The sequence below is a fragment of the Podarcis erhardii genome, assembly GCF_964252035.2.
Source record: "Podarcis erhardii genome assembly, chromosome: 16".
Taxonomy (NCBI): Eukaryota; Metazoa; Chordata; class Lepidosauria; order Squamata; family Lacertidae; genus Podarcis; species Podarcis erhardii.
The window spans coordinates 32390283-32417286 of record NC_138514.1 but is presented as its reverse complement, the minus strand read 5'-3'; the positions used below and the strand labels follow the sequence as shown (position 1 = coordinate 32417286).

The 27004-nt window shown below is 47.8% G+C and overlaps 1 protein-coding gene across 1 annotated transcript; it reads right to left on the bottom strand.

The window, feature by feature from the left end:
• Positions 1 to 1454: 1454 nt before the first annotated feature.
• DYNLL2 (dynein light chain LC8-type 2) lies at positions 1455 to 15686 on the bottom strand. Its single transcript, XM_081844324.1, has 3 exons — positions 15362 to 15686; positions 5715 to 5853; positions 1455 to 3077 (listed from the first exon to the last, which is right to left on the bottom strand). The coding sequence occupies exons 2-3, from the start codon at positions 5844 to 5846 to the stop codon at positions 2940 to 2942; spliced, it is 270 nt and encodes an 89-aa protein (XP_081700450.1). The 5' UTR covers positions 5847 to 5853; positions 15362 to 15686; the 3' UTR covers positions 1455 to 2939.
• Between the last annotated feature and the right edge of the window lie 11318 nt (positions 15687 to 27004).

The window sequence follows — 27004 nt, the reverse complement described above, 5'->3', positions numbered from 1 at the left end:
TTAAATGACTTCTCTGCTGCCTCTCAGGAACAGGTTCTGAACTTGTGCAAATGGTCAACAACAGTGCTCCTCTAGAAGCACACAGGGGTTTCCAAAGGCTGAGATCTCCCTCAGGAGACAGTGTTGGGTAGTGGTTAAGAGTGCTGGAGGCCAGGGCTCAAATCCCTGCCAAGCCGTGAAACTCACTGGGTGACCTTGGGCCACTCGCAACAACCCTCTCAGCCTTACCTGCTCCACAGGGTTGTTGTAAGAATAAAATGGGGAGGGAGAGAGCCATTTATACCACCTTGAGTTCCTTAGAGGAAAGTTGGGGTGTGAGTGAGTTATAAATAATACCCCACCCCTCAAAAGTTAACTCAAGTTGCACTCTCATAGAAATTAGACAGTGTTGACCATGTACACACTCTAAGTTAAGAACATATCTTAGGTAAAGGTAAAGGGACCCCTGACCATTAGGTCCAGTCGTGGCCGACTCTGGGGTTGCAGCGCTCATCTCACTTTATTGGCCGAGGGAGCCGGCGTACAGCTTCCGGGTCATGTCGCCAGCATGACTAAGCCGCTTCTGGCGAACCAGAGCAGCGCACGGAAATGCCGTTTACCTTCCCGCCGGAGTGGTACCTATTTATCTACTTGCACTTTGACGTGCTTTCAAACTGCTAGGTTGGCAGGAGCAAGAGCCGAGCAATGGGAGCTCACCCCATCGCGGGGATTCGAACCACCGACCTTCTGATCAGCAAGTCCTAGGCTCTGTGGTTTAACCCACAGCGCCACCCACGTCCCTTAAGAACATATTTTTCACCCCCAAATCCTGGGAACTGTAGTTTACCCCTACAATTCCTAACACTCCCAACTACAGCTCCCAGGATTCACTTTAAATGCCTGGTGTGTATGCAGTCTACATGTCTGAATATCTATCTCCCCCACACCCCATTTTATCCTTTACCAGGGCAAGGTGCAAAACGCACCCCACAATCCCTTGCACTCTAGGCTCTCATCAGCCTCAAGTATTAAAACAAACTGGACACTGTTCTTAAATGTGCCACTTCCTACTCTCGGTGTGTTTTAATGTTTTTGAAAAAGAAATGTTTAATTTCAAGCAACTGCACCTAGGAAGGAAACTTTTTTTTTTCACTCCATGAAGTATCAACATATTCCCAAGTTAAGACTCATGCAGGCTGGGACAGTGGGAAACTTCCTTTTCTGGAGAGAGTGAATTTTCTGTGTGAGCATGACCATTGAAGCACCTCACTTTAACCCAAGGCAGTTCCTCTTCCGCCCCCTGACATCTTTAGATGGGAGACACAAGTTATAATCAAATTCAAGAGCTACCATCCACCTCCTGTGGTGTGTGTGTATTTTTCGAAGGAAGGGGGTGTTAACAAGCTGGTTCTAACAAAACTCTGCATGATACTTTTAGGCATACTTTGGATTGTCGCACAGACACCACAAACGTGTTTTTCAGAGACAGTCTGGGTCACCCTTGTTTATTTTTTCACAGCCAAAAGGGAGAAAATGTTATTGACATGCTTTCCTTCCCGCCAAATCCCAGGTTATACAAGCACAGATGAATCCCATCTCCTTATGATCTAAGCTCTGGAGCTCCAACTCCTTAGGTGATTTTTGAGGAGTGGGGAGGTCGGAGTGGTTCCTTCCCCACCTAATCTGTAGACTTCTTAACTGCAAAAGCAACTAGATGTTTCGGCTAAAGCACTTCCGAGGAATGATCTTGCAAAAGAAAAACAGAAGGGCCCCTGGAGCAACTGGGCACCTTTGCTATAGAACTGAAATCATACAATCTGCTTCTCAAAAGGCAGCTAACTGTTGAGGTGGTGGGGTGAGGGAGACACAAAACGATCAGGAAAGGGCTTTTGTACATCAGCCACCATGTTGGGAGTTATGTGGAGATTGAGTATCTCCAAGTAAAAGCAGAGGCAGACTACAAGCACAGCCAACACGGAGCCACCGATTTGGAACAGGATCTTCCCACACAAACAAGTGACTGGAAGCGAGGTGGCAAATAAGGCAAGGCTGACTCAAACTGGGATGAGGAGAGGCCTGGTCACAGTTTTCTTGCATCATGAAGACACATGGCTGGGCCACGTGCCCAGCCAATACTCCAGCACAAAAATATGAGGCAGCTCCCTTCGAAATGGCTTTCTGGGGGTGGGGTGCAATAATGCATTTCGGACCAAGATAACCCACTTCGGAAATACGGCACTTAACATTCCATTTTACAGCTAAATACCAGCTGCCACCCATTTTTACTGTCAAATATTAGGCATGTTTGAGAGACTGTTTTGGATCAAGAAGAAACAAAGAAGACCACCTTTTTCCCCCTTTTACAGCCAAGGCAACTTAACAAGGAGAACAATGCACTCTTTGGAAACAGAAAAGCTGGCTGGATATTTTTTTTAAAGAAACAAAACATTGAGTACCTCATTTCAAGCCAGATTCTGACCCTTAATTGCCATTTTTAGGGGTCTGCTTACAGCCAGCTTCTGAACCTTTCAAAAGGAATTTAAAAACCAAAAGATTTCTTTAATGGAATTTTAGAGATTCTCTTTTTATTTCATTTCTCCTTCCCGCTTAAAGGCCATTTGTTGAAGCATTTTTAATTTTATTTTTTTTACAGTTCTCCTAGTGCAAAAGAAAATTAAAAAGAAAAAGAAAAAGAGCAGAAACCGAAAACAAGGAACATGAAAAAGATGCTGCTGCCTTACTTCTCCCAGGCAACCAAAAACAAAAACAAACAAAAAAACAAACAGAATTTTAGGTGGTGTTTTTACTGCAACATATACACATTAAATATAGTTTACAGTCCATGCAGCGGCGCAACCATGGTTGAAGGGTTCCTGGGCCCCCGCCTTCAGTGCACTACAGTCCATGTTCCTCGCCCGCCGTCATCGCGCCCCCCCCCTCCACTGCCGTCTGCCTGCCTCCTAGCCCGACTTGAAGAGGAGAATAGCAACCTGGCCCAAATAGAAATAAATGAAATGCTTCGTCTCGTGCGTTACGTAGCTGCCGAAATTCCTGCCCACGATGCAATGCCAAGTGGGGTTGTATTTCTTGTCAAATTCCTGAATGGGGAGAAGGGAGACAGAGAGAGAAGGGGGGAGAGAGAGAGGGAGTTATTGAAATGCAACAGCATCGAAAGGAGGCAGATCTGTGCCCCAAGGAGATTACAATACAGGAATCGGGAAGTGTGTTTCGGAGTCCAGAGGCCCTCAGCCAGAGCCTGTCTTGGCCAAGCCCTGGCGCTAGGCCCATCCTCACACAATCCTGCACCTGGGCAACCCCTGCATTGTTTCCTTCAGCTTGGGGGATAAAATGGTAGTTTCTGCAGTGGATCAATATAGCTCTGGAGTCCAACCCACCTGGAGGCCAGCTTGAGACATAATGATAGCCCTAACAGCTACACTGAAGAGGTGCCTCCCATAATGCTTTGCAGCGTTGCGCTGAACAGAGTTAGGCAACTCATCCCCAAGCGGCGCGTGGCTTTGTCAGTCAGTATCTTCTAAAAATATAGCACCAGCCACAGGAGGTTGCAGGTTCAATCCCCGGGTAGGGCTGGGGGAGATTCCCTGTACAAAACCCCACTGCCAGTCAGCATAGACAATACTGAGCTGGATGGACCAATGGGTCAGTATAAGGTCGCTTCCAATCAGGGCCGAAAGCCATGGGGGCAGGACCTTGGAGACCAGGGTTCAAATCCCCACTCAGCCATCAAGTTCAGTGGGTGACCTTGGGCCGGTCTCAGACTCTCAGCCTAACCTGCCTCACAGGGCTGTTGTGGGGATTATATGAGGAAGGTGAAAACCACGTACACCACTTTGAGTTCCTTGGAAAAATAGGTGCGATATAAATACGATGAACAAAGCCTTTCGGTTATAATTAATTTCATAGAATTGCAGAGTTAGAAGGGACCGCAAGGGCCATCTAGTTCAACCCCCTTCGATGCAGGAATATTGAGTGCAGAGGGTAGCAGTAACTCTTCCCAAAAACTAATATTCAGAGGCCTCCTTCCTCTGACAGTGGCGAGATAATCTCCAGAACAAAACATTTATATCAAGGCAGAAGCAGTGTAAAGTGTCACAGGCCTCCTGAATGCCTATTTTTAAAGGCAGGTTTCCCCCTGCTCACGGGAGACATTGCAGTGTTGTTTTATTATTTACCATTTTACTATATTTTCTTTTTCATGGATTTTGTTTCCGTTGGTTTCTGTGTATTTCTGGCTAGTGGGGGGTGGGCAGATGAACTTACTGATGTTTTATGTGAATTGCTGACTGATTCTGCATATTAAGCCAGATATAAATATTAATGCTGTACACTGAAATAAAAAGGCAGCCTTGACTTTTGCCACACCCTTGTCTGGCTGTTCTGTGATAGGCAGACAGCCAAGCCAGCCACATGAAGTCCATTAGCACATGTACCAAGTCAAGGGCTTTATTTTAAAGAGGTCTTGCAAGCTCTTAATCTCCGGGTCATGGGTTTGAGCCCCACACTGGGCAAAAGTTTCCTGCATTGCAGGGGATTGAATCAGATGACCCTCATGGTCCCTTCAAACTCTACAATTCTATGATTCTAAGATGCTTTGACATTGTTTCCCAGCAGGGAAGTAGCCAAGAAATAAGGCGGGGGGGCGATACTTGTTTGTTTCCATTCTTATTTTTATTATGTACACTGCTTTTATTATGTACACTGTTATTATGTACACACAGTGTGTTTTTAATATTGCAATTTTATGTTGTGAACCACCCTGAGATCTACAGGTGAAGGGCAGCATACAGATTTAATTAATTAAGTACTTGTAATAATAAATAATTTGGAAGCAAATAAAAATGGGATTATACAAATCCATCAAGGATAGCAGCCTACAGTTGTGCTCTATCAATTCAATTCCTTCTAAAACACGCAGGGTAAAAGTTGGTAACACACAATAAGCTCTCTAAGTACACAATATGTTTTATCTTATTCTTACTGGATCAGATTGTTAATATTAATGTTTGATGTTTTATTATTTTTATATGTGTTGGAAGCCGCCCAGAGTGGCTGAGGCAACCCAGCCAGATGGGCTGGGTATAAATTAAAAAATAGCATGATTTATTTTTACAGCGGTACCTTGGTTTAAGAACAGCCCCTATTTGGTTTACGGACTCCGCAAAACCGGAAGTAAGTAGTGTCCTGGTTTGCGAACTTTACCTCGGTCTAAGAACGGAAGTTGAACGGTGGAAGGGCACTGGTGGCAGGAGGCTTCATTAGGGAAAGTGCACCTCGGTTTAAGAAAGGTTTTGGTTTAAGAACAGACTTCCAGAACGGGTTAAGTTCGTAAACCGAGGTACCACCGTATTTATTATTCTGCTGCATTTGCATCCTACCTTCGCTCCAAAGAGCTCAAGGTGGCAGATGTTTCTCCCCCTCCTCATTCAATCCCCACAACAGCCAATTAATGTAGGTTCGGCTGAGAGAGGCAGTAACTGGCCCAGTAAGCTTCAAGACCAAGTGGGGATCCGAACCTACATTGCACTGGTTCAGAACTTGCCAGCTGCCAAGAAAGGGGTTGGCCAAGAAGAACAGGAATGGAGGGCTGGTGACCACATGCCCCAGTCACTTCCTTGGAGATTCTGTCTTGCCATGGCAGAATGCGACTGATGAAACCCTGAGCTGACCCAATCAAGGCTCTTTTTCCTCTCTCCCAAGTGCGGGCGCCACAATACCTTTTTGATGTATGCCGCTATGTCCTTTTCTATGTTGTACTTCTCCATGGCCTGAGTGGCGCAATCGACAGCATCTTGCTGCATGTCCTCGGACATGTCCGCATTCTTGATCACTGCCTTTCTGTCAGACATGATGGACCTGCCGGGAGGAAGCCAGAGAGGAAGGTCAAGTCACGCTGCAGATCACCACGGGATCTGCCACGGCACCACTCCTTGGAATGGCGGCTTGCAAGGAGGCAGGGCTGGGTTGAGGGGCAGACTGAAGCTGTGCTGCGTCCAATCCAACGGATGAGCCGCCACGGCTGCTTCTCTACCAGCTTTCAAAACAGGTTCACGCATGGGGCTAGTCCACAAGAAAAGCACACCCTGCACTGTAGAAGCAGTGGGACGATTTGTTTGCTTGACTCGCAGCCATTTATTCTGGCGTGCCAGCGACCCTTCCTCCATCCATTTCAGTCCAACTTGATTGAGAAAATGAGATTTTAAGCAAGTGGTCCTCCCTTTGTGACTGGGGAAAGGGGCGGTTTGGTGTCTCGCATTTTGTGCAGGCCTGGTCTATCAGCACTGGGCTTCCACGCAAATGCACTCTCAACGCAAGGACTGAACACTGCAAACACACCTCCACTGCTCTCACTTCCACTGCCATTAGTAGATGCTAGAGTTCTTGGAGAAATCGTCTACAGTGGTACCTCGGGTTACATAGGCTTCAGGTTCATACGCTTCAGGTTATACACTCCGCTAACCCAGAAATAGTGCTTCAGGTTAAGAACTTTGCTTCAGGATGAGAACAGAAATCAGGCTCCGGCAGCAGCAGGAGGCCCCATTAGCTAAAGTGGTGCTTCAGGTTAAGAACAGTTTCAGGTTAAGAACGGACCTCCGGAATGAATTAAGTACTTAACCCGAGGTACCACTGTATTGTTCACTCTATAGCAAGGATAGGGTACCTGGTGTTGCTAAGACTACAACTCCCATCAGCCCCAACTAGCATGGCCAGTGGTCAGGGATGACCAGAGTTGTAGTCCAGCAATATCTAGAGGGCTGCAGGCACCTTAACTCCTGATCTGATTAAGTCAGGCTGTTGCTTGCAAAACCACTATTTCTACCTAGCCAGCAAACCTACAACAACGGAGTCAGACCTGTAACACCTTATGCTGAACCCACATGCTCTGTAATTGCCAGACCAGCAAGATTTCAGGAGAAGAGAAAGGGGCCTCAGCTCATTGGTAGAGCATCTGATTTTCATGCAGGAGGTCTCAGGTCCAATCCCTGGCCTCTCCAGGTGGAACTTGGAAAGATTTCCTGCCCCAAACCCTGGAGAGTCGCTGCCAGTCAGTTTAGATCAGGCATCCCCCTCCAAATGTTTTGGGACTACAACTCCCATCATCCCTAGCTAACAGCACCAGTGGTCAGGGATGATGGGAATTGTAGTCCCAAAACATCTGGAGGGCAGAGGTTGGGAATGCCTGGTTTTTAGACAATAGTGAACAAGACAGGACCAATGCTATGACTCACTATTAAGGCTGCTTCCTATGGGCCTAAGATGCTTTTGGATAGGGCCTCAGAATCGGGCCCAGTGCACCCAGTCAGCAGACGTCAAGTTGTAAAGCTGTTTCAGGTGGCAAGGAAGGGCTAACATGTTCAAAATATGCCTGGAGGGGGTGAATAAGCTGTTCCCTTTTATCAGACACTTCTAGAGAGCTAGGTCCCAATGGGACTGTACATTTAAAACAGTATCCTGCCACCTTAAACAGTTGTGGCTCCCCCCCCCCAAAAAAAATCCCTATACCTAGAGCTAGAATTCCCAGAATCACTTGGGAAGAATGACAGGGAAGTGCAGCTCTGTGAGGGAGACTCTTCACAACTCCCGGGACCCTTAACAATGCAACAGTTCCCAGGATTCTTTGGGGGAAGCTGCAACTGTTTAAAGTGGTATGATACTGCTTTAAATGTATAGTGCAGACGGGACTTTAGTGCAATCAAGATCTGGCTTTACTGGGTAGGAGGAAAAGGAAAACCAGAAGGCAACAGTCCACTGGCAGCCTCAGGTGCAACGGTTCAGCAAGCCCCTGTTCTGCATCTTCTTTGAACCGGACACCACAGCTGAAATCCTTGACGTTTTAATGCAGATTTGCACTGCCACACTGGGCCTCTTTTATAAAAATAGAAAGAGTTCCCCACCCTGATGTCCTCTAGATGTCACTGGGACTCCCCAACTCCCACCAGCCAGGATGGCAGATAGCCAGGGATGACAGGCAGTATGGTGCAGTGGTTAAAGAATGTTCAAACAGAACCTGGGAGACCAGGACATTCAATCCTCACCCAGTCAAGCAAGTCACTGGGTGACCTTGGGCCATCAGCCTAAACTACCTCCAAGGTCATTGAAAGGATAAAATAGGGAGGGGGAGAACCACATATACCTCCTTGAGGGTGCGAGTTTGGGGAACCTGGTGAAGGATCTAACCTCTGCGGGTGGGACTACCATATGTTGCCAGTTCCCACCCTCCCTGACCAATTCTGGCCATACTGGTTGGGGATTATTGAGAGGGCCTCAGATTCCCCATCCTGGCCTCCCTCAAGCAGGCAGATTCAACCCCTTTCTTACCTACCAGCATACAGTTAAAACTGCATGTGTGAACACCATTTAAATATCCAAAACATGTACCTGGGACAAAAATCTCCACTTGGAAGGCTCTTTGAAAGAGGAAGAGGGACCAGCAGGCACCAAAGATAACAACAGAGATGGCGCCCGTCTGATACACAACAAGATGGAATCCCAAAGGATAGCGGAATCCACCCTAAAGGTCCAATTCCTGCTCTGTGCAGAACAGACCTTCTGTTCAAACGGTCTCTGCAAGAGACACTCTCTCCTGCAGAGCACAGTGGTCAGCTGAGTATACAAGGGGTGAGACAGTTTTTAAGGCCTCCTGGTCCCAAGGCCTATAGGGCTGTGTGCGTATGGAGCACCTTAAACTCTGCTTGGTACTGTTCTGAGGACAACAAATCAAAACAATGCCATCTCTTCCCTTCATATATCTCTCTCTCATATCAAAACCCCCATCTCCATTACTCCACTATCACTGAGCTATAAGTACATGTAACTGAAATGAATATAGACTTTTCCATTTTTGGCTCTCACCTCCATTTCCATCTCTTATGGGCAATGCTAGATTTGTAAGCTCCTCAAGGCCACAACTGCCCACCCATCTCATGAGTTAAATCCTGCATTGGCTGCACACTCAGCAGGGAACAGGCATGGGCAGACAAAGCAAACGGGATTTAACTTCCTGCTCACCAGCAGATGCCCGGGGAGTTAAATCCTGCTCAGTTCTTCAGGATTCCATGCAAACGTCTTCCCGATTCAAGGAGTTTGCATGGATCCCCCTGCTAAAATGAAGGGACCTCTGGTTCTAGCAGCTCCTTGCAAGGTGCTTTGAAACCCCAGCTTCAAAGAACTTTGCATCTGACGCCAGGTAATTGGCAGGCTGGCAACTCTGCCCGCCTGTCAAACTTGGCCAGCAAGGCCGATCCCAAAAGAATCTGGCCCAGGGAGCCAAAAGGTTCCCCACCCATTGCAGACCACACCCCACACTGGCACAGAATAAACAGGACCCTTAACCCTCCCTAGCCAACATTCAAAGGCTGACGGTCAGCATTTTCTTGCAAGCCTCCACCAACAGATCCCAAGAGCTGCAGTTCCCAAAGCTTTCAATGCCCACACTAATGCATGCAGCCACCACCCACTGAAATAACTTGGCCATACATGAGCTTCATAAATGGCAGTTTACATAGCCAATCACCCACAGACTTTCACTGGGGTGGGTGGAGAGTCTCTCTACTCAGCTGCCTTAACCACAAACAATGCAGAGCCACGAAAGGGTTGAGCCTCAGATGCAAACACTGAAAGGAAGAAGTGAGGTCTGTCTCTGTGGGCATGTCCACATGACCAATATAATAACCAGGGCTGTGGTTGTTTTACAAAGGCTGCTCAATCACATCACTCACACCCCTTCCCAGCTGACATCTTTTAGGAACATTAGAAACCGCCCAACAGTTAATTCATGGTTAATTCCCATGACAGAGTAGAAGCCGTGACAGTTAAGCCAGACTTTTAAACCTAAGTTACTAGTCCACACGATTGACACACTGCCTGCCTGCCAATCCACAGCCTGTTAATTTGTGCCACACAACATGTGCAAGTTTCAACAGCCTCTGTGCCTTGGTCACAGGCAACTAGTTCCACTTAGCATAAGCAAATAGATAGCCGTTTTGGCTGGTAGCCATAGGTAAATTCTAGCTCTACTGTCAGAGGCAGAACACCAGGTGAGAATACCAGGTGTAGGGGGATCCATGGGGGAGGGGGGCCCTGCTTACGGGCTTCCCATTGGTCACTGCGAGAACAGGACACTGACTAGCGGGTATTTCTGCTGCTCTTCAAAAGCAGGTTTCTGGAAGAGCTTTCACTCTGGCGGAAGCTCATCGCAATCAGGAGATTCCCCAGCAACCATGCAGAACGCCAGTTCCTGGGATTCTCTAATCCACGGCCATTTAGCAAGCAATGAGCGAGCCAGAGTTTACTCAGAGGACACCAATCCAGATTCCCCTGCCTGCAGGAGGAGTTAAACTGACTTTGCAAATACCAAACCTTATCCACCCAGAATGGTGAGCGTTCCCCAGACCCCTGCAGTGTTAAGGAGAAATGCCAGAATGGTTGCAAAGTGGAAGACAGGGTGGTGTTAACAAGAAGCCCTGAGCCTTCCCAGAACCACAGTTTGCAGGAATCTCTTGAACAGGAGTGAGGAACAGCAGATTGGAATGTGCCCTGGAACTCTGATGCTTCCTCTTGCTTGCATGAATGGAGAACAGGTGTGCGAGCGTGTGTAGAAACCAGCCCTGATGTACAAACTACAAAGTCAACATTTATATGCTTGGCCCCACCCACTTTTCCTCCAGCCCCGCCCACCACTGCCATGTGGCCTCTGGAAGGTCCTGTAAAAGGGTAAAAAATTTCCCCACCCTTTGCTCTCGAAATAGCCGTAACTATCAAATTCAAAGATTTGGGAAGGGGGCCCAGCTCAGCAGAAGAGCACCCAGAGCTGGGTGCGCACCTGGGCCACGACATCTCCCATTAGGCGGAGGATCAGGTAGCTGCTGCCAGCCAGAGCAGACAACACTGAGGTCGATGGACAAGCGGTCTTAACCTGGTATAAAGCAGCTCCCTGCATTCGTAGCAGAGATGTGGCAGGGGCAATCAGCCAGCAAGGTGATACTCAAGAAACAAAGGGTGTGAACAGCAAGCTGATTAACTGACCCCACCCCACCCCAGCACACATACACAGTCCTTCTATGAAAGAGCTACTGGGAAAATTTTCAACTATATTGTCAGCAGCTTATCCAGCTTTTTACACGCTGCACCACCCACTGGCAACTAAGGCAAGCAAGCCAGCTTCCTTATAGGCCAACCACTACTAAGAACATGTGCTTGAGCTTGCTTTCCCCTCCTCCCTCCCCATTCTTTTCCCTCGTGTGTCATGACTTTTCTGTTGTAAGCCTGAGGGCAGGGGCTGTCTTAATACAGATTTCTGCAAGCTGCTCCATAAAGCCTTTTTCTTTTTTTGCCCATTAAGTCTGGGGTATAACTGCCACAAATGAACAATTACTAAAAAAAAAAGAATAAGAGGAGGAAGAGTTTTTCCGTCTGGAAGCACTGAGACTGCATGCTGAGAGTGATTCCCGTCTCTTGGCAGGACCTCAAAAGGGACAGAAGGAATAGCTTTGTTGCAGCCGTTAAAATATCGCTATCCAAGAGCGAGGAAGGAACCCGGAACCCGTTACATAATAGCCATGGCCAAGGTTACAATTATCCAAACCTTTGTTATCCGCCCTGCCCACCAGTTTGAAGACTACCCTGTGCATCCCTCTCTGCCTAAAAAACAACATTATTGCATTTACCATGAAGGAGCTGCTACATTTACTGGAACTGTAACAAGAGAAAGACTCCCACTTTGCACACACACAAAAAAAACTTTGAAAGGATATGGGGTTTGCTACAGTCCTAAACCAGCCGCAAGGAACCAGTGGCCCTCCAGATGTTGATGAACTACAACTCCCATCTGCCCCAGCAAGCCTGGCTGATGGAGCGAAGCATGTCAGCAACATCTGCGGGGCTACAGGTTCCCCTCACCTGTCCTAGACAGAAGAAGAGCCAGCCTGTTATTGCTAGCCTGCAAGGCCTCTTGGCACCGATGCAGGAAATTGATTCAACCCAGCAGCCATGTTCTTCGGCTTCCACTTGCTCCCATTTCACAGGTGAGGTAAAGAGAGGCCTTCCCTGCAGGAGGAGCGGAAAGCACCCTGGAAGTTTAGGAACAGCATCCAAGGCGAGGGCGATGGTGTCCCACCATGCTCTTGGAAACAGAAGCCCAAATGAAAACCAACCCGATTTTGAAAGATCGAGGGAAGCTAAGAGATTAGGCGCCCCCCTCCACTGGGGTCCCAAAGTGCACACTTCCCCCCAGCAAGTTAATTCGTTTTTATTTTCTTCCATTGAGGAAGCTGCGTTATATACTGAATCAAACAACGCAGTCCATATAGCCTACTACCGCACCTGGGACCTGCGCATGGCAATGCTGGTGCTATACCCTCTCCTCTAAAAGTCCGGCCTGTAAGAAATTCAAAGCACCGTCCTCAGGGGAACACTTGCTGCAGAGCCAGGGATGTTGCCAGAACAGGTTGAAGGGCCAAACCGTCCCGCCAGCCAGACGTGTCCTGGGGTCACCCGTCTTCCAGCAGCGTATTAGTTCCACTTGAACTCAACACCAAGCTTATCAGTACCCGTCTCAGCTAAGATGAACTTAAAAAAACAACACCACAAAAACCAGGGAAGGCATTTACGTAGTTTCTTCTAATAGGGTAAGCCAGTCTCTCCGTAAAATATTTACAGCATGAATATGGGGGGTGCAGGGGTAGAACCCCCAAAGGATCTTACATTGGATACATGCATGCAGGCCCCTTGCAACAGCACCGGGGAAAAGGGCTGTGGCTCAGTGGTTAGTGCACCTGCCGTGCAGGCAGAAGGTCCCATGTTCAATGCTAAGGTAGAGCTGGGAGAGACATCGGCCAGTCAGTGCAGGCAGCAGTGAGCTAGACCACGCACCCCCAAACTCGGCCCTCCAGATGCTTTGGGACTACAATTCCCATCATCCCTGACCACTGGTGCTGTTAGCTAGGGATGATGGGAGTTGTAGTCCCAAAACATCGGGGGGGGGGCGCGAGTTTGGGGGTGCCTGAGCTAGACAGACTGACTCAGGACAAAGGGAGTCCCTGTGCACCATCTGCCCCCTGCCCTTGCTATGGACATCACTTCTAGAACAGTGAGGACAATTCAATAATTTGTGCGGCATGGGCTGGGAGGGGAGAGAAGGGACCCTGGGATTCATTCAAAAGCCCCTTCATAAAGGAAGCTGTCTTCTCCTTGGCCAGGACACCCCCCCCCCCTGCAATGACAGGGAAACTTTGGAGGAGAATGCAATGGGGTGGGCAGCATGGGCGTAGCCAGGGGGGCAACTGCCACTCCTGGATGAAGCAAAGCAATCAAAATACTTAACTGACCAATCACGTCAGTTCTGCCCCCACCCCAAACAAACGTCCTGCCCGCCCCCCAACAAAAATCCTGGCTATGCTCATAGTGGGCAGGCACATTATCCCAGGGCGCGTCCCCCAGAATCCTTGCAATATACACCACCCTCATGTCTCAAGTGATGGGAGTTTTGCTCCGATCCCCCAACAGCCAAGTCACAAGGAGGACAGTGATTGGAGGACCACAAGCCTGGGTTGCAGAAGGGATGCAGCTCAAAAATAGAGCATGCAGGTTTGATCCCCAGCATCTCTGGGCAGGGCCAGGAAAGGATCTCTGCCTGGATCCCTAGAGATCCACTGCCAGGCGGCGTCAACAATGCTGGACCAATGTCCTGACTCATGTTCACGCATGCATGGGGGTGGGGAAGGTGTGTGTGTGTCGTTATCACCTGCCCAGCCAAACACAAATGCCATAAAAGGCTTGTTTACAACATCAGCCATTTAAAACCCAGTCCCTTTTACTCTTGCAGGGATAGTGCCAGCCTGAGCAGCCTGGCGGGGTTGGCGGGAGGGCGAAGGAAGCAAGAGAGCGGTGGGTGCCACTCCGAGGTCCTTGGCAGAAAAAGTGGGGTGTAAAAACACAATAGTAAATAAAACGGCACTTGGGAGGTGGCGATTCTCTTTCCTCCGGCGAGCATCCTCCCCTACTATGAGGCTGCTGCAATGGGGAGTTTCCTTTTAATACAGCCTCTATCTCTTTTTTTTTGGGGGGGGGTGAGAAGCAAGGAGAGGGTGGCTTGTAGAGTAAGCCCCCAGAGGCCACACCACACATACAATCTTCCTTGGATCGTGCCCAAGTTCAGCTCCACCTGCAGGTTCCAAAGGTGGCAACAGCCTCCCCAGCTAGAAAAAGGCCTCGGCAATGTTTCCCCCCCTCCCTTTTTTTTTCTTAAAGCCTTCCAAGTCCCTACTCTAGAAGGATCCATGCTCAATCCCATGATCTCTGTTCCCTCCATCCCTGACAGGGACGTCACTGGACCTCGAAGCCAAGGGCAGCACCAACAGAATCCCATTGGCTCTGCTGCAACCCTCCTAGGAAGAGCAAAAGCAGCTTTTTAAGTTTGTCCCACCCTTAAAGGCAACCATCACAGACCTGAACCTGTCCTTTGCAAGAGGGGTTTCCCTCCCCCCCCCCCATGGGGATCTAAACAATCCTTCTTCCAGCTCCTATGTCACAAAGGGGCTTCCTAGCAAGGCTTTAGGAATCTTATTTTTTCACCAGCACTCCAAAAAGTCTCCAGTCTGATTTCAGGCTTGACCTTGGGGTTTTTTTTGGGGGGGGGGCATAGTATTAATATTTAATTTATCCGATTTTAAAAATCAATATATTTGGGGGGGGGAGAGAAAGAACTGGCTACTTGATTCCAGAATGAAATGTTATAATACCAGCTGCATCCCAATCAACACTCACACAACTACTGCAGAGGTGAGCAAGAAAGCCAAGCTGATGGACAGTTTGCACACACAGACACACTCTATATATATATATATTTGGGAGCGTATAGCTCAGAGTTAGCAGAAAGAGGTAGATCCACAGAAACCGCATCTGCCAAGTTTGGTACAAAGGAAGGTAGATTGTACACTCAATACCCAGCAGTTCTGCCCGCTTTTGGGGGAGAGTGGGGGGGGGGGAGCAGCCTGGGTTGCAATCCTCTGCACCCTTACCTTTGAATAATTGTGTAAAAATATATATATAAAAGTCCCACTGGGGCTTTCTGAACTCAAGGGGGTTTACTTCCGAGTAGGCATGCATGAGATTGCACTAGGCGCAGGAGCCTAAGGGGCGTGGACTAAAACAGGAAAAAAATGAAAAATAAGAAGGGAGGAAGGAGGGGCGGCCAAAATCAAGCATCCCCATCACTTCCAATGGCCAGAACCCCTCGCTGCTCGCGCAACTATTTGAGCGCCCCCCCCATCAACCCCTCCGCCCCAAACTCGCCCCATCCAATTCTTCAATGGGGAAAAAAAGCAAATAAAGCGAATGAATAAGTCACCCGTTTGCAACCGCTTACCTTCACAGTGTTAGGCAAAGCCTCCGATTATTTATGTATATATATTTTAAAAAATAATAATAATAAATGAGGGCGCGCTCTTTCCCCCCACGGCACGTCGAAAGGCAACGCTGCAAAGGCTTTCTATAGCCTCCCGACGCCCGGGCTCCAATGCGCGTTCCTGCCCGGTTTGCAAAAAGAAAAAAGGGGGAAAGCACCAGCGAAGCGCCCGATGCTGCTGTCGGCGAAGGTAGTTGGAGCGTCGCTCGCTTACTCAGCGCAGCAGCAGCAGCAGCGCCGGCGCCCTCCGCTCTCTTCCCCCCGCGAGCCTCCTCTGGCTGCCTGCCCTGGCCCCCCCGGGCTGAAATAGGCGCCCCTCCCCTTGCAGTAGCTCAGCCACGCTGCGCCTCCATTGGCTGCCGCAGAGCCTCGGCCCACAGCGACGTAGCGTTCTCCTCTCGCTGTTCTCTGTCTACATCTTATTTCATCCCATAATGCCACGAGGAAATTGCAGAACCAATTTTTTTGTATGTGTAGGGTGGGGGGGGGTGGAGAGAGACTAGGGGTGGGGCTGGAGTTTCTCGCTTTTTGTTTGTTATTAAAACAGAGCGTCGATAAATGAGCCAATGAAGAAGCGGGCGTTATTATTATTCTTTTCCCTGCTCAGGATCTGGGTCTTCTCTCTCGGCTTCCTTCTCCTTTTCTGCCCCCCCCCTCTCTCTCTCTCTCTCTTTCTTTCTGTTTCCTGGCAGGGAGCAGCTTGGAACAGCTGCATCGCCAGGCAGAACTGCAACAGGTGTAGCTTTATCTCAGCATCACTGGGGGGGGGGTGTTTGAAGCTGCACCTGTTGCATTGCTGCCTTTCAAAGGAGCGCTGGAATGAGGAAATGCAGCTGCTGGAGGGAGAGAGATAATTTGCCTATAGGTAGAAGCCTTTGGGTTAGGTAACAGAGAATACAACGTCCACTTGCTTAGGGGGGAATAAGCCCAATGGAACTCAGTGGGACTTACAGTGGTACCTCGGGTTAAGTACTTAATTCGTTCCGGAGGTCCGTTCTTAACCTGAAACTGTTCTTAACCTGAAGCACCACTTTAGCTAATGGGGCCTCCTGCTGCTGCGGTGCCACTGGAGCACGATCTCTGTTCTCATCCTGAAGCAAAGTTCTTAACCCGAGGTACTATTTCTGGGTTAGCGGAGTCTGTAACCTGAAGCCTATGTAACCTGAAGCGAATGTAACCCGAGGTACCACTGTACTTCTGAGTAGATGCCCATAGAATTGCACTGGAAGTCACACTGGCTTGGGTGTTATTTGCAAATATTGTTTGAATGGGAGGTGAGGTGGGACTTCCTTGGAGCAGGGAAAAACAGAATATAACACACACACCTCATTTATATGGTTCTTAAATTTATTGTTTAAAAAACAGCTGTGTCTTTTGATTCCACAATGAAAATATCAGGATGTGTAATATTCGTGAATATTTGTTTTTTAAAAGTTAAGTTAGCTATATTTTGTTTGTTAGGGGGTGGTCCCTGGAAATCGAATCAGTCAACAGCAAAGGTGAGGAACCTCTTTCCGCCCTGGGGGCTGCATGACCAGAGGTAAAAATGGCATAGACCAGAGGTATAATCCTCACCTTGGTGCAGCTGGCTACATTCCAGCTATGGAATAGTCAGTGGTTTCCTTTGTGCGCCCACCTCCCTGTAAATATCAGTCTGTCTTCCATCCAGGCGAGCAAGAGGTATTATCATATAATGGGAAAATTCCAGCCATGCACAATAGTTCAACTGGTAGAGTATGAGATTCTTCATCTCAGGGTTGTGGGTTCAATCCCCACATTGGGGCTGGACTAGATGACCCTTATGGTCCCTTCCAACTTGATAAGTGCTCAAGGAGGGTATGAAGCAGGGCTAGTGAGGGGTGCGGCCTGGGGAGACTGGGTGTGGCTTGGGCAGTGAGCCAGGGAGGGTGGCAAGGGCCAGAGAGAGACCTGGAGGGCCTAATTCAGACCTCAGGCCTGAGGTCCCTCAACCCATATATGCGGAGATCAGAAAACAGAGGGACAATTATTGCCCCTGTCCACTGAGGACAATACATGCTTACTCCAAACACCTGCCCTCCCCACTCCTGTATCTTAGAATTCGATGAGTGAAACACTTTCTCTGCGAACATTTCATTTGCTGGACGAAGGTCACCTGCAGAGCATATATTTAAAGCAAATGGTTTTCCCCCTCCCCGAAAGGATCCTGGAAGCTGTAGTTTGTTAAGGGTGCTGGGAATTGTAGCTCCAGGAGGTGTAAACTACAGTTCCCAGGATTCCTGGTGGGGGAGGGGCTTTAAATGTGTGGTGTGGGTGTCAACAAAGTTTGGCTAAGTTCCAGGCCCGCAAGGATTTGTGTAAGGCACAGAAGGGGAGATTTTATACAGCGTCGCTTCTCCCATTACAGGAAACAGAAGAAGAAGAAGAGTTTGGATTTGATATCCCGCTTTATCACTACCCGAAGGAGTCTCAAAGCGGCTAACATTCTCCTTTCCCTTCCTCCCCTACAACAAACACTCTGTGAGGTGAGTGGGGCTGAGAGACTTCAGAGAAGTGTGACTAGCCCAAGGTCACCCAGTAGCTGCATGTGGAGGAGCGGAGACGCGAACCCGGTTCACCAGATTACGAGTCTACTGCTCTTAACCACTACACCACACTGGCTTTGCAAACGGGGGTGCAAAGGACAGGATTTCCTCAGTAACACAGCAGTCCTCATTGGGACTCATGGGATTTGGGGTCCAGCAACATCTGGAGAGCACGAGATGATTCCTGCATTGCAGGGGCTTGAACTAGATGTCCCCTGGGTGATTCTAGGAGTTATCCTTCCAGAAGGCAGAAGGGATATAGCTCAGTGGTTAAAGCTTCTGAGCCACATGAAGAAGGTATTGGGTTCAACCCACATCATCTCTAGGCAGACCTGAGGGAGAGTCTGCAACCCTGGAGAATCACTGCTGGTCAGTGTAACTCAGGTGTGGGGAACCTTTGACCCTCCAGATGTTGCTGAACTACAACACCTTTCAACCCTAGCAAGCACGTCCAGTGCCAAGGAATGATGGGAGCTGTATTTCTGCCACATCTGGAGGGTCAAGGTTTCCCCACACCTGATGTAAACAATATTTAGCTAGCTCAGGGTTCCCCAAACTTGGGTCTCCAGATGTTTTTGGACTACAACTCCCATCATCCCTAGCTGGCAGCAGGACCAGTGGTCAGGGATGATGGGAATTTTAGTCCCAAAACAGCTGGAGACCCAAGTTTGGGAAACCGTGAGCTAGATGGATATTTGCCATCACGGCTGTTCCTTCCCCATCCAGAGCTGTTTTCAAAGTACAGTAGAGCTGAACAGGTACCTGTCACGGCCAAGAGGTGGTCTCTTACGCTCATTCCAGTGCCATTATTAAAAGAGGGCCTGGGGGAGGAGGAACGAGGATATGGATGAAAGAAGGCAAAACGTTAAACTTACTACACGTCTCTAAAAATATGTATAAGCAACACCTGAGCTTCGCTGACTCACTCATTAAACAAAGGTGTCACGACTGCCTACACACAGGAAAGCTGAAATGTGGTACGCGCACCATCTAATTCATCTTAATTAATGGGCAGTGGGGGAGATTGAAGGAGGAATGAAACTCGAGATCTGAAGGCGAGGGATGGAATGCTGGGCTGCAGAATCCCCTCTGCTAGCAGCCTGATAGGACAGACAGACAGACAGACAGACAGACAAAGAGAAGAATTTGCAGTGGCAATGAACACATATTTATTTATTTGGGACAAGTCAGTAGAGGCTGCTCCACTAGGGCAAATGGGGCACTGCCCCACCAACCTCGTTTCTCTGGGCACCTCCAGACGTCGTTTTCATTGTGTGTTCATGATGGTTTGAGCTTATGAATGGTATCAGGGAGGTGATACATGATCCCACTTTCAATACTATTTACAGCTGCAAACATTTCAAGGCAGACATACTGCTTTTGTTTCCAGTCAACGCATCTCCCACAGCTTCCTGCTGAATTCCTGTAATTTTTAATATCACTAATGTTCTAGGTTGTGTGTGGGGGTTTTTATTGCTGCACTATAGTGCAAGAGTACCCCTCCCAATGGCAATGATGTGTGGGGCTGGCCCTGGACAGGTTGCTGCTTCAGGCAAAACAAAATCCTAGCCCTGCCCCCCACCTAGCCAGCCACCAGCCAGGGGTGGACTTGGGTCTTTCAGATTTCAGCAGCACCCTATGCAAGGTCAAAATTTGGAGCCTCCTGCCTCTCGCCTTCCATTCTTCTCAATTTACTATGACTTACTTGCCATGCAAGAGACATCACCTTGCCAACAAAGGTCCGTATAGTTAAAGCCATGGTTTTCCCAGTAGTGATGTATGGAAGTGAGAGCTGGACCATAAAAAAGGCTGATCGCCGAAGAATGGATGCTTTTGAATTATGGTGCTGGAGGAGACTCTTGAGAGTCCCATGGACTGCAAGAAGATCAAACCTCTCCATTCTGAAGGAAATCAGCCCTGAGTCCTCACTGGAAGGACAGATCCTGAAGGTGAGGCTCCAAGACTTTGGCCATCTCATGAGAAGAGAAGACTCCCTGGAAAAGACCCTGATGTTGGGAAAGATGGAGGACACAAGGAGAAGGGGATGACAGAGGACGAGATGGTGGGACAGTGTTCTCGAAGCTACCAGCATGAGTTTGACCAAGCTGTGGGAGGCAGTGGAAGACAGGAGTGCCTGGCATGCTCTGGTCCATGGGGTCATGAAGAGTCGGACACGACTAAATGACTAAACAACAACAACAACAACAATTGCCATGCTCTACCACACCTCCTAGGCCTGGCTCCAACGCAGCAGAAGTGGTCACGCTAAATCTGCCTCTGTGCCGCCACCTACTCTTCTGCAGCCTGCACGCCTGCCACCACCTCTTCCTTTGCAGCCCCCTTGGAGTGAGTGGTGGCACAGGTGCTGGCGGCTGTGGGGCAGACACAGAGGAGGCAGCTGTGGGCAGATGCAGGCAGGTACAGAGGACTGCAGTCCATGCCTGGTGTGCTCTGGTCCATGGGGTCACAAAGAGTCGGACACGACTAAACGACTAAACAACAACAACAGAGGACGAGGCAGGCAGGCAGGGGGCTGGTGGTGGGTGAGGAGCACCTGTAGAGGAGGCATCCATGGCTCTCTCCTCAGAGGCCAGATCTGCCACCCGAGGCAACTGCCTCGTCTCACCTCATGGGCAGGCTGGTCCTGATAACACAGCAACATTCACGAAGCATCGCAGAACAAATAACGCAGAACGATATACGGACAGCCTGGTATAAATCAACTACTAATGCATGATTATTGCATAACAACAGATTGTAGAACAGATTATAGCCCAAAGCTCAGGTTGCCATATTTCAAAATGTCAAAAGAAGAGTTGTTGAGAATTTGTTTGTTTGTTTTGTTTTTGAGCTGTTTTTTAAAGGAAATTTGCCAAAGTATCCACACTTCCCATGTGGACTGCCATACGCCTGGATTTTCCTGGACATTTTAACTGATTTTCGGTGGGTGAATCTGGAGATTTCCAGACACGTGGCAGCCCTACCAAAGCCCAACTCTGTCCCCTTTCATTATGAAGGTTGCTAACCACACTGAAAATCTGAACCTCTTTGACCTGAGACCACACAGAGATGAATGAATACCACGGACAGTGATGCCTTTGCCGTGCCACCTTCAATGAGCTGGAAGGGTACTTTCTGCTTGCAGCCCCATTTTCATCAAATTGCGACACTTATCAGTGATCATTAATTTGTGCATCTGCTAGCACCCAAAGACCACCCTGGTTGCTTCCAGACCACCTGATTATTCAGCCTTCATCCTGATTTGATTGCCGCACCAGCTGTTGGCTGAGTGTTCATTCTGATTGGTGCACCGGGAAGTTAAAACAGGGTTGCATCAGGAAAACATTAGGGGGCACACCCCACACTTTCCAGTACAGGTAAAGACCAGGATGCAAGTCTGTGTAGAGGGATATGGCCTGGGAAGAGTTCAAAGGGTCAGGTGGAGGGCCTGGACCTGGGCCCAAGGTTCCCCATCTCTGCCTTAGAATCTTGAGATCCCGAAGCAATAGATCAGATAGTGTGCGATTTATTGATCGCTGAATATCAAGAGATATTGGGAAGTATTCCTGGATAGCATCTGGGAAATGGCAGGATGCAGTCTGAAATTTGACCCTGTTCCTTGCATTATTTGGCAATGTAAAAACACAAAGGCGGGTGGCTATGTCTTTACACAGAGTAGGCCTACTGGAAATCAGTGGACCTAATTTAATCCTATTCATTAAAAAGGTCTACTCTGAATAAAACTTAGCTGAATGCCAAAATATGAAAGAGAGATGCTTATCTATTTTCTAGTGGCAGCTAACTGGCAATTAGCCACATAGGGAAATAAGGAGGCTTGAGATCATCAATTTATTGGGATGTTCCAAATGTGGGACGTGGCTCATATGGGCAGGGTTTGACTACGGCATCCTGTCAGCACAATGAGTTTTTCTTGCAAAGTGGGACTCCCCCCCCCACACACTCTCCAGATCTGCTCCAGAGGGTTGGGAAACCTCTAGAACAGATTTGGGGGTGGAGGGGGAGAAGAGGGGGCAACTGTGCCATCGCTCAAGCGGAAAACCTTGTGCTGGTGGAGCAGTCGCATAGCATGACATTGGAAACAACACTTCACTGAATCTCACAGGGCAGACCCCGAAATAAACTACAGTACAGTGGTACCTCGGGTTACAGACGCTTCAGGTTACAGACTCCACTAACCCAGAAATATTACCTCAGGTTAAGAACTTTGCTTCAGGATGAGAACAGAAATCGTGCAGCAGCGGCGACAGGAGGCCCCATTAGCTAAAGTGGTACCTCAGGTTAAGAACAGTTTCAGGTTAAGAACAGACCTCCGGAACGAATTAAGTTCTTAACCCGAGGTACCACTGTACTTGATTTTAAAAAATGGTCTGATGAACACGTACCATTTTTAAAAATAAAGTTTTTATTATATTTTATTTACTAATATTTTATTATGTACTGGAAAAGAAGTCCCCAGCAATGCTCAACTCATAATAGCAAACAATTATAAATCTTATCTGTATCTTATTTAATACTGTGCTATCAACTGCTTAATTTGCTTCGGGGACTTCTTACTGTGAGTCATAGTATTTGATTTTGATTCTTAAAAAAGCCCCAAAAAACAGCCTTCAAAATTATTGGGAATGAAACTTACAAATCCTAGACCATTGACCTCCAGGATGCATCCCAACCTGTTTGGGATCTCACTCTGCATTGTGGTCGATGCAGCTCTCCAATAACACATCACACAGAAAATAATACCGGCAGTGAATTAAGTGAAAGGAAGGGCAGCGTGGGATTGCCCGTTTTCAGGCACATTGGTACGAAATGCCTTCCAGAGGGCCAATTAGCTGATGGGCAATCTGGACACAGGGACTTCACTGGCGCCGACTCACTCCCGAAGTTCAGAACGCGATCAAAACGAAACTTCCCTGCTGCTCCTCCGTTCATCTGTGAACGGGTTTTAAATAGAGGGGCCGAGAAAACGACTTCCTCTCCATGGGGCAGTTTGGCAAAGGTGGAGAGAGCTGCCTTTTTGGATAAAGGCATGAATGAAGAAATTCTTCAGTCGGCAGGCTGCCTGGTGTGTTTGAAGGAGGAGCTCCTCTCCTCTGAAGGGAACATAATAGGAGTGCCTTTTACCAGCTAGGCCTGCTTCACAAACGACGACGGCTCTTGCGCTGTGATTCATGCGCCGGCAACCTCCTTGCTCGATTATTGCAATGCTCTCTGTGTGGGGCTACCCTTGGACCTGGTCCAGAGCTGCTAGCTGGTGCAAAATGCTGCAGCTAGACTGCTGACGGGGACAGACTACAGCCAGCACATAACTCTGGTGCTCAAAAGTCTGCACTAACTGCCCATACAAGGTACACTACAGGGCCGGGTTCGAGGCGCCTGCATTCATTTGCAAGGCTCTTAACAACCTGAGTCCAGGATATTTGAAAGACCACCTGATCAGTCTGCCTTCAGCCAACCTGCCCCCCACCTGCCTGCCTTATTACAGACTATCAGTCTGGGAGTCGTCTGGGCTGACAGCTTCTTCTTCCTCAATCTCAGCATTGTAGAATTCAGCAGGGAGGAAGTGGGGAACAAAACTCAAAATAGTGGCCTTTGGCTATCATTGGCTTAGGCTCCCTCTACCACAGAGCCTAGGACTTGCTGATCAGAAGGTTGGCGGTTCGAATCCCCACGACGGGGTGAGCTCCCGTTGCTCGGTCCCTGCTCCTGCCAACCTAGCAGTTCAAAAGCACATAAAAGTGCAAGTAGATAAATAGGTACTGCTCCAGCGGGAAGGTAAATGGTGTTTCCATGTGCTTCTCTGGTTTGCCAGAAGCAGCTTAGTCATGTTGGCCACATGACCCGGAAACTGTACGCCGGCTCCCTCGGCCAATAAAGCGAGATGAGCGCGCAACCCCAGAGTCGCTCACAACTGGACCTAATGGTCAGGGGTCCCTTTACCTTTACCTTTACTGTTGGGCTCCCTGCCTTTCTTGCCATGGGGCACCAGCACCCAATGACTGGTACCAGGGGGTTGTTATAAGAAAAAACTGCTCCTTTTCCCTTATGGGGTACCCAAGAGCCTGTATAGAGTCCTTATGTAGGTTCTCTATCGGTAGGAGAAAATAACAGAGGTCAACCAGAGAATATTGAGAAGCAAAACAGCTAGTAAGCCTGATCTTTATTAAACTGTTGCAACAGGGTGCTCACATACACACCCCAAACACAGGAGGGAGGAGGAACCCAGAACATTGGTGTGCAAGTTCTTATAGACTTTTGAAATTGCCTCCCCTGTAGCTCAGGACCACCCCCAAAAACATCATACATACATCACACAAAGAGGTGGTCCCCAGCAGAAATTTGGGTGTGTTGCTTTTCTCCTGACTGCCAGCATACCTGATAATGCCTTATCTGATTGCCTTTTCTAGGTAGCCTGGCCATTCCTTTGAGATGGCGAATACTTAGTTCCTGAATCTCTTACGCATATTGATAGTGTGCTCAGCTTAACAGATATTTGCCAGACTGTATTTACAGGGTGGTGTAAGCCCCTACAGTCCAAAGTCAGTTGGAAAGCTTTTCCCATTTCCTTCCTCCTTGCAGAGAAATATTTGAGGTCAATTTGGGAGAGTCAAAATGGCTTCAGGATTGTTCTCCTGTACTATTTCAGACACATAGTTGATATACTTATGTATGTGTTTGCCTTGTACATTTATGAACATTTATTTTATATATATAAGACCTTAGAGGTCTAAACCACTGAGCCTCTTGGGCTTCCCGATCAGAAGGTCACTGGTTCGAATCCCTGCAGCAGGGTGAGCTCTCGTTGCTCAGTCTCAGCTCCTGCCAACCTAGCAGTTCGAAAGCACACCCAAAAGTGCAAGTAGATAAATAGGTACCACTCCGGCGGGAAGGTAAACGGCGTTTCCGTGCGCTGCGCTGCTCTGGTTTCAGTGTTCCATTGCGCCAGAAGCAGCTTAGTCATGCTGGCCACATGACCTGGAAAAACTGTCTGCGGACAGACGCCGGCTCCCTCTGCCTGTAAAGCGAGATGAGCACCACAACCCCAGAGTTGTCTATGACTGGACTTAACTGTCAGGGGTCCTTTACCTTTACTTTTATGACCTTAGAATTCCTATAACAGGGTCCTGCTTCTGGGGCTTTCCCTCCAATCAAATTCCCTAAAGAAAGGGAATCTAGTCTCAGGGTCTTGACACACACCCTGGCAGAAGGGGCTCTCTCCATGCAGCAAGCTTGATAGCCCTAATCTAGCAGTGTCCTAGTGTGAAGAGTTGGTGCCCTTGTGCATGTGCTACACTCGCTTCGAAAAGGTAGCAGTTCTCAGCTATGGATCAAACGAGTCTAGATGAATGGATAGCCAACAGCGGTGAGAGTCAGGAACTGAGAACCGGAGGTTTGGATTCTGAAATATATTTGGAGTCCTGTAGTGATTTCTTTTTTTTATTTTTTTATTTCCTTTTATTGAGTTTCACTTAAATAACCAAAAGAAAAAAAACAAATCAACAATTTCAAAAGAAATATCCATACATAGCACAAAAATAACATGAGTTTCCATTACAGTTCTTTGTCTTCTTCCTTGATTCTTTATATCTTTAGATATTTAAATCTTTCCTCTATGCACCTATTGACCTCCTTCCCTCCCAATTTCGGGCTTCTTAATAAAAATTCTTTCTTTTTTCTGCAGCTATTAATTGTTAATGGTTTGCGCATCGTAAGATTTATATCAAACCTGCTATAGTTTTTAAGTTTCTATAATTTCCTTCGATGTATACCATAAATTTATTCCAGTCACTAATAAACTTTGTATTTTTTTGGTTTCTATTTTTTTGTGTCATTTTTGCTAATTCAACATATTTGAATAATTTTGTTTGCCAATCTCTGATCTTTGGGGTGTAGTGATTTCATGCTCTTTATTGCAGCTTATGAAACAGTGATTGAATTGCCCCCCAAACATCAGGCTTTTATATACATTATTTATACAATGAGTCCCGTCTGATTGGCTGATTCTGCTTCCCTCCTGGAGCCTGATTGGTCTTTTCCTGCAGGCCAATCAGTTGTTGCATTCTAGGAGCCTACTTGCCTATTGTTCTAGGATCCAAGCTTAGTACATAACCGATTCCTAATGGAGTTTGAGCTTTCATGTCCTGCCTCATGTCTCATCCAAAGCTGGTTGCAAAACCCTAATTGTATAGTGCTTCCTTGACTTAAAAAAATATATCCCAGAACTCCTGAGGATAATCTTAAAACTGCTTAAATCAGATTTGATGGGAGGGGGGTTCTTCCCTCCTGAACTCCTTAGCTGTTTACATGGCAAATCTCTGAAAATCCATTGCAGAACAACTGCCAACTATCCTGGGCTGGGGAGCTAAGGCTTTTACAAATTAAATCAACATTATGATGAAAGGATATCTGAACGAGTCGGCTTCCTCTTACCAGATCTTGCTGCCATGCTAGTATTAAAAAGCCGGACATTTCTTGTCTTCCATCCCTCTAAAACTAACTGATCCTCTCCCTCTGTCGATTTCTCTGTTAGCTGAGCTTCTTTTGGTCTTTTCATAAGCATCAGGCCAGAGACTCAGTCCACGAGTCTTTATTATTATTTTGGTTTATTTTATTACACTTTCAAGATGCTACAGAAATCAGAGAAAATTTTAATGGAAAATTTAATGTTTCTCCTGCCAAAGTAGATGGGAACATCTGATGAAACGTGGCATCCCTTTAAGGCTTTGGTATCTGGGGCAGAGCTAGCTCTGTTTACAGTTGCATTTGCGTCAGGGAATTCAGTGCTGCATCCTTCTGAATATGCTCAGGAAAATACATTCTTGCCCTGGATTAAGGATGAAGGGGAAATTTGATGCAGGACGCATTTTAAAGCCAAAATGATCAGACCTGTGCGTTGCAAACCAAAGTGTGGCTGTCCTGCAAAATTCGCACTTATCTGAATGTTGTGATGCAGTTCATCAGCCAGACAATGTTTACAAAAACACATATATCTGCAGAGAACATGCATAAAAATGAGTATATT